This window comes from Coturnix japonica, chromosome 1, assembly GCF_054131305.1.
Source record: "Coturnix japonica strain WE chromosome 1, WE-NBRP24, whole genome shotgun sequence".
Lineage (NCBI taxonomy): Eukaryota > Metazoa > Chordata > Aves > Galliformes > Phasianidae > Coturnix > Coturnix japonica.
The window spans coordinates 68,802,599-68,814,667 of record NC_140663.1 but is presented as its reverse complement, the minus strand read 5'-3'; the positions used below and the strand labels follow the sequence as shown (position 1 = coordinate 68,814,667).

At 42.3% G+C, this 12,069-nt stretch overlaps 1 protein-coding gene and 1 long non-coding RNA gene across 10 annotated transcripts in view; one reads left to right on the top strand and one right to left on the bottom strand.

The window, feature by feature from the left end:
• Window positions 1-2,714, bottom strand: part of KIAA0930 (KIAA0930 ortholog) — a 58,927-nt gene extending 56,213 nt beyond the window's left edge. For all 8 annotated transcript variants that reach the window (XM_085543768.1, XM_085543808.1, XM_085543777.1 and 5 more), the window contains exon 1: window positions 2,314-2,714. In XM_085543768.1, the coding sequence (XP_085399894.1) occupies window positions 2,314-2,458 (145 nt within the window). In that variant the 5' untranslated portion in view covers window positions 2,459-2,714. The remainder of the gene's footprint in view (window positions 1-2,313) is intronic.
• Window positions 2,715-2,723: 9 nt separating this feature from the next.
• On the top strand, window positions 2,724-8,288 carry LOC146762505 (uncharacterized). 2 transcript variants are annotated; one of them, XR_014944931.1, is made up of 3 exons: window positions 2,724-3,121; window positions 3,960-4,053; window positions 5,090-8,288. It is a non-coding gene; the product is annotated as an uncharacterized LOC146762505 (long non-coding RNA). The 2 variants fall into 2 exon arrangements; XR_014944930.1 differs by having other exon boundaries at window positions 3,960-8,288.
• The last annotated feature ends 3,781 nt before the right edge of the window (window positions 8,289-12,069 follow it).

Sequence of the window (12,069 nt, the reverse complement as noted above, 5' to 3'; positions counted from 1 at the left end):
GGTGACACTGACACGCAGCTGAGCCATCTCACAGCAGCATCATCATTCTCATTAAGTAGCCTGGTACAGAGTCACGTATGAGTCATTATTCTGTAGTGTGACATCAGCGGGTTTGATTATTTTCTATGTTACACAAAGAGGAAAATTAGGAAAATCCCATATGATGGGGATTTACATTTTTTGGACAACACTTGTCTAACTGCTGATGTGATACTCGAAATAAAGCACTTCCTCTCACAGAAAAACCAACATCAGCAAAAAAACCAGCAGTCCCCTCCTTAAACTGGGAAGCATGAGATAACTTAAAAACAACAAAACAAAAAGACATACAGCAGGAAAAAAGCTTCACAAATCTGACCCATTGAGTTTCATTTAAAACAAAGGGGTTAACAGCCAGAAAAACCTACAGTTTAGCAGGATCAAAGCCTTCGACAGATGATATTGAGAGCACTCAAGACAAACTCACAACAGATTGAGTCTACTGTGACTCCTGATACCACTGAAAAGGATTTGGCCATTATGAGAAGACAAACCGCCACCTTAAAACCAGCTGCAGCTATGCTTGTCCTGCAGCCAGGCATGGAACTTGCCCAAGGTCATCATTACCATCTTCAAGGCTGGTTGTTTCAGATGTGACGATTTAAATGTTCATATTACAACCTGATCCTGACAGCAACCCCATTTGTATGTCGGCACTCCTCTGCTGGCAGGACATGCTGATGGGCCAGGTATAGCAGCTACAGACTGGCCAACAGCAGCACTTGCAGCTGGAGTTCAGCTAAATGCAAAAATGAATATCCAAGCTAATCCTATGCTGACATATGACCTAGTTTCAAACAGGCACAGCCACACACAGGAGACCCTTCACAGCCAGAATTAACCTCAGCATAAGGAGCTCAGTCATTCCCCTGGAGTTTTCCTTACATATCTCTGCCAGGAGATGGGAGGAAGGAGAGGGGTTTAAAGACGTAATACTGCCTCATGGATCATGTAGCCATCCAAAAGCCATGCTGTAGCAAGAAATGTTACAGGTATACATTCAAATACAAGCAGCAAGGAAGCAGTCTTATGTCATCACCAGCCAATTTCACTAAAAGAAAGTAGTGGTGGTAGTATTTCTATTTCTGCAAGCTTTTATTTTCACTCAAACCCGATATGGCCAAACTTAAAGTGGCAACAAGTTTTCCATGAAAGCAATCTCACAGACAATTGGCTTTTTTGCTGCTGTTGTTTGTACTTCAACCCCCCCACCCTCCCTTTCATTTACATTTTCTTTGCCATGAGGCTTAATTTGACCATAAGAGGTTTTTATTTGGCCATAACACTTTTATACTTCAGTTTGACCCAGAGACACAACGCCATTAGAAAAAGCACAAAGAAATGAGGAAGACTTGTTTCTTTTTATTTGAAGAAGCTTTCAATATATGCAAGGTAGAAATATGGAAACACCACCCAACCCTGCAGAGACGCCAGTGAGCACTAGAGGCTGACCTGGTACACAGGGGACAGGAGGAGGACCAACAGGGTTTCCCACGTTAACCCCAACCACAGAAATCAGTAAAATCCAAGTCAAACTCTGAGCCTTTATAAAAGACCTGGAGACAGAGATGGCGAGGAAGTCATAAGCGAGCAGTGGAAGGATGAACCACTAATAAAGGCCACACTGAAGAAGTAACAACAATTTCACTTAAGTGTTCCTAATTTAAAGCCCTGACCCTGCAGGAACTCCGAAGCATACATCCCTTCCAGCACAAAGCATACAGCGGTTCTCAACAATGCAAAAAACAGCGCTCACATCACAGCCCACAATCTCTTAGTTGAACGTAACGAGTGATTTCTATTCATTACTCCGGCTGGCAAGAGTTTCCCGGCCCAAAGGCTCTTGCCTAAGGCAGCTGTAGTACCAGTGTCACCTCAAGTCAACTGGAACACAACTCCCAGCTCCTGTTTTGCAACAGGGGCTTAGCCAACACCTGAGCACACGTCACACGCGACGCACATTAGCATGTAAACCCACCGGAGAGCCGGGAGGGACCGTCGCCACGATACACTGCCCGGGCTCCCGCGGTGGCAACGCGGGGCAGCTCGCTGGGCACAGGGAAAAAACCGACTGGGTCCACCCGAGACAAGCGAGCGTACCCCAAACACACCACACGCAATTTCTGCTCCCAGTACTTCCCTCCGCCGGCCCAATAACGCCAAACAACGGAGGAGCGAGAGCCGAGGAGCGGCCCCCCGGCGTTCGCAGCCCTCCGGCTCGCTGCCCGCTGCCGCCCGCTGCCCGCTCCCACCCCGGCCGCCGCCGCCCCTCACCGAGGCCGCTGATCTCGTGGCGGAGGCCGGTGCGGCTGCGTTCCTCCGCTATCGCCCGCAGCATCAGCTGCAAGGAGCGGTCCGGCTCGCCGTTGGCCTCCTCGTCCCGCGGTGCGGCTCGGCCGCCGCTCCCGGCAGAGGCCATGCTGCTGCCGCCGCCGGCGATGATCTCATGTCAGGCCGCCCCCGCCGCCCGCACGGCTCTCCCGGTGGCGGCGGCGGGCGGAGCCGGGGACCGCTCTGTGACAGCGACAAGAGAACCGAACCAAGCCGAGCCGAGCCGCTTCCTTCCACTCGTGCAGCCCGACGGTCCCCGGCTGCCCCCAGCGAGTTCCCGGGGCTCTACCCTATTCGGGGCAGCCCTGGGCTGAAGCCGGCGCGGGCACCGCCCTGCCTGCTACGGCCCAGCCCGGCTCCGCCGCTTCCTGCTTCGCCGACCGCGAGCACCGCCCCAACCCCGCATCAAACCAATGGTGCGATAGAGGGCGGGGAGGAGGGCGGGATTTAAAGCAGGTCCCCGCCCCCTGTGCCGATGGTGCTGGCTACTAAAGCTGAGCTGTGCCGGGTTAAGAAGTCGGACCGTGTGGAGGGATCTTACTGTCACCTGAAGGAGCGGCCTCGAGTCTCCTCTGCTCCTTCGATTAGGTGCTGCAGCTGCTAAGGGTCCTGTCCTGCACAACTGAGGTCCCCTGAGGCTGCCAGCGACCCCATGGGCAATCGCACCCTCTACTACGCCTGACAATGGAACACCGGGGTTTCTTAGCTATCTACCTCGCTTACATCAGCATAAAAGCATCACTGCGTTAGGGTGCGTGTGTTGTGCTAAAGAAATCTCAAGTCATTTAATGCATATGCTGAGTAAGTGCTAGCTGAGCTAACATTGTAAAGAACGTCTTTTGAATCAGTCAGTAATGGTCAAGCTTTGCTACGCCTACATAAATAACTTGTTCCAGCTATGTGCAAGCCTGCATTTTTCTTGCTGTGCTTGTTTTAGTAGCAGCCAATAGGGACAGCCTGCAGGGCTTGTTAGCAGATTCACCAGAGAGTACCTAGCAATTAAAAGGGGGTTGAAAGTCAGCAGATATGAGCTTATTTAATGTATTTGAATGTATTTTTTAATTGTTGAGACAATGCTATATATGCCTTACACTGCTGATGCTGCCAAGGCATTTAGACTTAGGAAACAACAGCTTTGGGCCTCCCATTATGAAATGTGTTAAACTGGGCAGGTTGGAATATGCTCCAAAATTCCTTTTTGTTCTGCTCCCAAGATGAAGCTTACAATTAAAGCTTGAGAAAATACTGTCTTTAGAATGTTGCAGGTTTTTTTTAGCTAGAATTATCCTTCTAGATAGTCCCCTGAGTGCAGCACAGGTCATTATAAGGTCATGTATTTCTGAAGTTAGAGGTGTTTCATCATTTCAGCTTTCTTCAGCCCTTTTGCCCCCTTTTTTGTACTGTTCTTGTCATACCTGTCTCTACTTCCATTAGTTAACTGCCTTGGGTTATGCTGAATGGAAGCCAGAAGTGCTCAGCTTTGCATTGCAAGAGTGGAAACATGTATGAACTCATAGAAACAGCTTTTGAACTTGTCCGATTCCTCTCTTCATTAACAACAACTGAGTCTTCTGTGCCTTTTATTCTAGGTTGCTCCTGTGCTCTTCCTGAGGTGTAATTATCTTAATTGGATTGAGAGGTGAAACACAGCCTTTGTGATAACAGGCTCCTGGGTTTTATTAGGTACTAGCACAGAATCCCTGTTTCATTGTTTTATTTTAACTGTATCTATATTGTATCCAGAAACACCTCACTACTTACAAACCCCCCATCAATTCAGCAAATTTGAAGTCCGAGAAGAAATTCTTTACGTTTTGAGTTTATACCACTTCTTATTTCCTAAGATGAAATGGGCAGGCCCTCAACAAAGCCAAATCACAGGAATTCACTTCCTGCCAGTCTGAAGATGGCTTTGCAGTCAGATGGCAGGGATTTGTTGAAAGGATTAAAGTAATTGGGAAGCTGCTTTGGAAGCAGAGATAACATGGAGCTTTGCACAGGTCAAGTATCTGTTGAGATATAGAATTCCAAGTTGGAAGGGACCTACGGGGATCACTGAGTCCAATTCCTGCCTCCATACAGGATCACCCAAAATCCAAACGTTATGTCTGAGAGTGCTAAGTGCTCCTTGAACTCTGGCAGCTAAGGGCTGCTTTCTGTAATCTGGTAAGAAAGCTAACTCCACTGTGGTGTTAGAAAGCAGCATGTAGTTTAGCCTTCCGTCTCCCAGCTTGTACTGATAGTGAGGGTTGGCATGACCCAGGTGCATGACTTTGCATTTGGCTGTATTGAGCCTCATGACCTCATTGCTGGGATCTCTTGTCTACTGTCAACATCTAATAATGCCAGAGGCTTGTGAAATCTCTTTATAATGACAGAGGGGTTCAGCCCACCCTAAGAAGAAAGTTAAATCCTAGCAGGCAACAATAGAGAGTTTTAAAGAATCACTTGTGGAAGAGGTCAGTCATGCACAGTTTACAGAGGATGTAATGGCTAACTTAATTCTATTGGAAAATTATGCAATAACTTCATTTAAAAAACGATTTCAGCAGGAAATCCTAAGTAGTATTTTAATTAGAAACCAGGGTTTTAAAATCTTGGCCAATTTTGTGAACAATTCTAGAAATGGAAGAGTAAACATTCTGATTGATTCAACTACATTCAAGACAATTCATGTAGTTTTCTATGTTTTTACCACTAACGCAAAGTTTCTCTCTAGATCACACCGCTGATCTCTGCTCAGACCCTCTTTCCTTGGCATCCGATCAGGGTATTTAATCACCTTTGCAAAATATGCTGGTACTCAAATATGTATAAGGTAAAATATTCAGTAAATAATAAATAGATAAGGGCAGACAAGTTTTGAATTAGGGAAATCCTTTCCTGTTTAAAGAAGAAAGAATTTTAAAGCTAGGTGACTATATGTGACCAGATGATCTTGGGTAAAACTGGAACTCAAGTTTGTAAAAGGAAGGTACTAATGGGGTCAGGACATAACTGTAATATTTGGTCATTTAGTGCTTGAACTTCTCTAGGCCTCTAGAATATAGTTGGTAAATGTATTTTACAAAGACAGGAAGTAATTCATGTGTAAGACGAGCTCCATCTCTGACACTTTTCTGACGCAGAATTTTATTTAGAAGGGAAAACAAGAACTTAAGACTCATTTCAGCTAAGGATAAATATGTTTAGAATAAACCATCTGAAGTGTTGACTTTTCTCTCAAATCAAAACATAATGACCTGTATTCTGGTGAACAGGGTGTGGGAGTGAGGAGTGGGAGAAGGGAAGGAAACAAGTTAAAACATTACAACTTTCTTTTTGAACATGGAACATCAACCGTTTTGGTAGGCTGGTGCTTCTGACTGTCCTATTCATGAGAATATCATATTTGTGTTTGGAGTTGCTTGAAACTTTGATGCTAAAATATTAAGCCAGCTCAGTTGTCTGCGTGAGACCTTCATTCCCAACAGAGTTAATGGTACTAGTGATGAGCAAGATGAACTGTAAAAATGTGATTAGCTGGAGTAGCTATAGACTTCAGCTGTGAAATAATCTCAGCTGTTATTCAGTGTCTTGTACAGCATTTCTTGGCCAGAGTCATTATTGCTTCTGAGAACTCATAAATACAACATCCCTCTTATTAAGTGTTTAAAAATCATGAGATTTGAATGTTCAAGCCAAGTCAAGAAGAGAGTAGTTTGCAAGTCTTGGTATCAGTGGTTCATTCACAGATAGCAATTCATTAATTATTATTTACATTTTTTTTTTTTTTGTATTTAATATCTTCTGTGACCTGTTATAGCTTTCTATTTGACATTGCATCTTGTAAACTCTTTTTATTTTTGAAGTAGACCTTTCTATACAGTTTGAAGGTAACGCTTAAACTGACATTGTGTTTTGTAGAGCACGCAATTCTTAGTACAATGGATGGAGAATTAAGTGCATAACTCTTTTACCATAAATGGAAGTTGTTGGATTCCATTTTCTAAAAACTACAAAAATCATGAAGTGTTACTTCCTTCCGGTTTATAACCAAAATTTGCAGGACTATTTACATAAGTGGTAAAAACAAAACATTCTATAATTAACCAAAAGAATGAAATGCAACATTTATTATTATTATTTTAATTAGGATTTACTGCCTTCATAATGTGAACTTAATAAGATATGACTGGCTTGTTACTTGAGTAAGACATCAATAGGGCATTTTAATCATTTAACCAATGAATAAATAAATAAATAGAATAAAACCCAAAAGAAAACAATGTAAAGATTTGTCTGGATTTGGAAGTGAAAGAAGGATGCTGCTTTTGATTTCACTGTTATTCTATCCCGTATTTCTTTCAAGAGGACTGTTTGGTTTTTGACCCTTATTTCTATGAGTGGAATACAGGCATGCATTCAGACTGATTGTGAAAATAATCCTTAATTTTATATATAACAGTGTTATGCTGGATCTTTTTAGCTTGGAAGAGACTGAGGGGTGACCTCATTAATGTTTATAAATATGTAAAGGGCGATTGTCATGAGGATGGAGCCAGGCTCTTCTCAGTGACATCCAGTCACAGGACAAGGGGCAATGTGTAGGAGCTGGAACACAGGAGGTTCCTCATTAATGTGAGAAAAAACATTGTTGTGGTGAGGGTGGCAGAGCACTGGAACAGGCTGCCCAGAGATATTGTGGGGTCTCCATCTCTGGAGACATTCAAAACCCACCTGGACGCATTTCTGTGTGACTTGATGCAGGTATTCCTGCTCCGGCAGGAGGATTGGACTAGGTGATCTTTCAAGGTCCCTTCTGATCCCTGATATTCTGGGATTCTGTGATTTTGTGATAGTGTTATGAGTGATTACTTAAGGTCATGAAGTCAGGAAGAAGCTTTTCCCTCTTGAAACTTGAATTTGATTCCTAAGGCCAAAAACAACAGTGTGTTGTAAATGTCTCTTGTAACAGACATCTTTTCAATCCATCCAGCAAATAGTGTGGTTGTCAGCTTATCTCCTGGAAAATCCTTGATACAATTAAAGTTAGAGGTCAGGCATGCCAAGGAGTGATGCCATGGCTGCTCTGTGTGGAGAACTTTGCTGCACTTGCCAACTCTTACATCTAGTCCTAGCTGCTGAAGTTTTATGAGTATCAAGTGCCAAATGCATAGAAGTATTTCCTGCGCCTTACTATGTTTTTCTTGTTTTGTTTTGTTTTGTTTTATTTTATGTGGAAACATTATGAGAGAGAAGTAATTTCCTGTCAGGAAGAACTAATGTCTCTAAATGAAAGTGCTAAGTCCCTGTAGAATGGTAAATTTGCATGCTGAATCTGCTTACCAAAGTCAATCAAGTAAATGGAAAGACTTGGTAGGTAATTAGCTAGTGCTTCATTGTCTGCTCATGGATGTCTGGCTGCACGTTAGCTCTGACAAATGCTTTGTTTCGGGAGTGTAATTGATAACTGACAGAGTTTCTCTTAACAAGCTGCTCTGACGTCGCATGCTGTATTACAGTCCCTTTTTTGCACCCTTGCAGATAAGCTTAGGTCAACATTTGCCCTATAAGGCCCATATGTTCAGAAATGTGAATGCAGATGTAGATGTTTGCAATAGGTAAACTACTCCACTTTGGAAGACAATATTCTTTTGTTGGGTAGTATGTGACAAATATTAAAGGTATTTCCTTTTTCTCAAGTTAAACTGAAAAAAAACCACCAAACATATTACTTTGAATGTCCCAGTCTCACACACAACACACAGGCTTTAAATGATGTGAATGTATTATTATTATGCATACACAAAGGAAGAGTTCCTGTCCTGAAGGGATTAAGCGACAGTTCTATTATGCATGCATAAAGCTTTGGAAATTAGATGTCAAAAGTCTTTCAAAGCCTCTCAAAGATTAAAGTTGGCATCAATCAAGATAAAGATATTGTCGTAATTGAAAGCATCTTTGGGATGCTCTGCTGTAACTTGGATGTGACCAGACATTTCATCCAACAAAGCCTGCCTGCCTATACAGCTGGCTGCAGGCTACATTCTTATTTCATTTTGGCTCTTTTTTTCCTTGCTTGGGTTGCACTGAGTGAAGAATTGTCTCGGGCTACGTATAAAATATGGTGGTCTCTCCAGAAATAATGCCTCCTATTTATTTCCGTGGAAAATAAAGCAGACATAGAGCATGGTAACAGATAGACTCTTGTTAGTCACTCTCAAAAAATACATAGCTAATGTGTTGAAAAATAGTGTTTTATGGCTAAGAATTTACTCTAACAAATAGTATTATTGTGTTCTTTATTGTCGTTTCCATGGGAATAAATAGGAAGCATTACTTTTGGAGTGACCTACATAGATCACAGTGTTAACAAGCACCGATATTCCTAAGTAAAAAGAAGTACTTAGCACTAATTGCCATATCAATAAAATATATTCCTAAATTGGAATGTTACACAAGTCCTTGTGATGCTCTTTTCTGCTTGCTTTTATTATCATTTTATCATATTTGAGCCTTCTAATGTCAGAAGAATGAACACCAGATTGACAAACATTCCACTTTTGAGTATTTTTTCCTTCAACTTTCAATTATTCTGTTATTCCAAAGAGAAGTAAAAATGTCCCTTACCCCTTTCCAATTGTTGTACTCCACTAATAACGTGTTGAATATTTAAAAGAGAATAATTATAATATCTTCATTTCTTATTTGTACTGTTAGAAAAAAAAATTCAAAGCTATTAGAAAATGTTAAAACTTGTACTTTATTTTCATAGAGTCATAGAATGGCTTGTGTTGGAAAGGACTTCAAAGATCATTTAACTCCAACCTCCCTTTGCAGGTAGGCTTGTCAACCATTAAATCAGGCACTAGAGCAGGGACCCATCCAACATGGCATTGAGTGCCTTCAGGGATGGGGCATCCACAGCCTCTCTGGGCAGCCTGTGCCAGCACCTCACCACTCGCTTGCTAGAGAACTTCCCCCTTGCATCCAATCTAAGCCTGCCCTCCTCAAGCTTAAAACCATTCCCCTTCATCCTATCACTATCTACCCAAGCAAAAAGTTGATTCCCCTCCTTTTTATAGCTCCCTTTTAAATACTGGAAGGCTACAATGTGGTCTCCTTGCAGCCTTCTTTTCTCCAGCTCCCTCAGCCTGTCCTTGCAGGGGAGGTAATGATCATCTTCATGGCCCTTCTGAGGACCCTCTCCAACAGCTCCACCAAAGGTTTAAGGTTGTTTGGCCTGCACCCCTCACTCTCTGACTCACTGTTCCTTTTTTTCTTATTATTTCTCCTTTTTCTTCTTTTTTTTTTTTCTTCTTCCTCTTTTTCCATGCAAGTTCATAAACCAAAGTTGCTTTCTCATGTAAATGTATTTATTTTTCTCATACAAGTGTTAAGTAGGTTGCCAATTTCATTCTGGAAGAATGCATGAATTAAATATACATGTATATGACATTTCTTCAGAGATACGTATCCTAATACATTCTTAAAAGCTTCATTCCTAATACAGCTGTCAGCTGATCTTTTTCAATGAAGATCCTTTGATCCTGCCTTTATACTACTAATTAAGTAATAACAATACAACCTGTCCACTGGTTTTGTTTATCTGGAAAGCTCAGTTTCAGACACACAGAATGTAACTAAGAAACTTTACATGGTTTCTTTAGGCAGGAAAATAAAAAAGGCAGATCAGTATTTCAAGTATTTTCCTTCTAAGAAGATGCTTTTTAACAAACAATAGCAGGATTCTGAAATAATATCTTTCTCCATTTTAAAGGCTTGTGAGACAATTGTGTAGAATTTTGATAGCATTGGAAAGCTGCTAATGCGTGGGATTTGTATCTGGTCTTGCCTGTGTGTACTTTAAAGGAAAAGATGGGAATAAGGGAAAAATTCATCTGGAACCTGAGGGATTTAAGCCTTACACTCTTTCTTTTATAAAACACTGCAAAATAAAAGTGTTTAAACTCTCAATAATGCCAGCTAATGGCAACGGCTCTGACCCGAAGAAATCTATGCAATGCGACTTAACACCAGTAACACATTTAAGTAGATATTCTTACTGGTAGCTCTGGATGCATGGGGTAATCCTCCTATCATGTATACCTTACACAAACAGTCTTCAGTTTATTTACATACCTGGTGTTCCATATGCAGAAGTTTTCCAAGAGGTATGTTACATATTCAGAAGCTTTCTCAGAGTTATGTTATGTATTCAGGTTTTCCCAGAAGTATGTTACATATTCAATGACCCATACCAAGCTGGACCTCCTATTTCCTTGGTATGAAGACTCAGCAGGACTTCCTTATCTCCTTGGTTCAGAGAGACAGCTCTTTCTGTTATCTAAGCAAATTGCAGGGCGGCAGTATTCATCAACAAACATTAGCAAGCTTAACTATGCTCTGACAACTTGTACCATGTTAAAACAGAACTGTCTTAGAACGTGCCTCTCCATTTACAATGCTACCTCACAAATATCATCCATAACATATAAAGGCTTCTATGGTGTTGCTGACAAGCATTACTTACATTTATACAACAATTTAGCAGCTAAGCTTGTAGGGATATATTAACAGAATATTTTGTGTAATTACTTCTTCAAATCAGCTCAAAAGAAAACTTAAAGAAGGACTGCAAGATCAGCTTTTAAGGGTCTTTTCTTCTTTCCAAGAAGAGAGAAGAAAAGCCTTCCAGGGTCAAAATGACAACACCTAGATTGGAGAGGGAAAAAATAAACAAACTAAAAGCAGTCATGGGTACAGCCAGAGGTTGAAGGCCTACTCTGAAAACCTGGAAGTTACGGTGGATGCCAGATTAAACAGAAGCCGGCATCATGCTTTCCTCATGAATAAGGAAAACTATGCTTGGCTTCTTGGTACTGGTAAGGCTGCCTCTGGATTTTTGTGTCCAGTTTTGGGACCTCCTGCTTCAGAATGGCTTCTGATAAACTTGTGTAGATCTAGCGGAGAGTTGCCAGGATAATAACAGATGGGATATGGAGCTGGTCTGGTTTAGTCCAGCAAAGAGGAGGCTGAGGACAGTCTTATTGCATCCACAGCTGCTGTTGGAGAGCCAAACAACAGAGACACAAAGCAGTGTAAGATGATATAGCCCGAGGCAACAGCTGCCAATGAAGGCTTGGCAGGTTCAGACTGGAACAGACTTAACAGCATGAGGTACTGAAGTGTGGAGCATCAAAACCTTGAAAAAAGGCAGAGAGCTGACTCAGCTGGAAAATGTTGAGAAGCTGCTCGAAAAGAGCCTAGGGGCTTGGGTGCCTGGGCTCAAGGCCAGGATAGATTTTATGTAGGTGGCAGCCTTGATAGATAGCAGCCTCAGCAGAGACTTCCCCAAACATCTCTGCCAAGAAGCTACAGCAAGATTTCTCCTTACTTCTCTCTGAAACTGCTTTTAAGGCGAAGCTCTCACATTTAGTAGTCTGAGCTTTGCTGCAACCCTGTGTCAGCTGTGCCTGGCCATGTACCCTGCTGATCCTGGCCCAGACATGTGGTCTTGACCTCCCAAACTGCCACCATGAACTTGCCTGATCCCCTGTGCCAGTGGCTGCCCTGGGCATTCCCTGAACCTGCTCTGATATATTCACAGATCACAGATCTAATGTGGAACAGAAATTACACCTTCTATCCAACCACCCCCGATGATGGCACTCATTGCAGTAATGGGGCTGAGGTAACTGGTGCTGTTTAATCTGG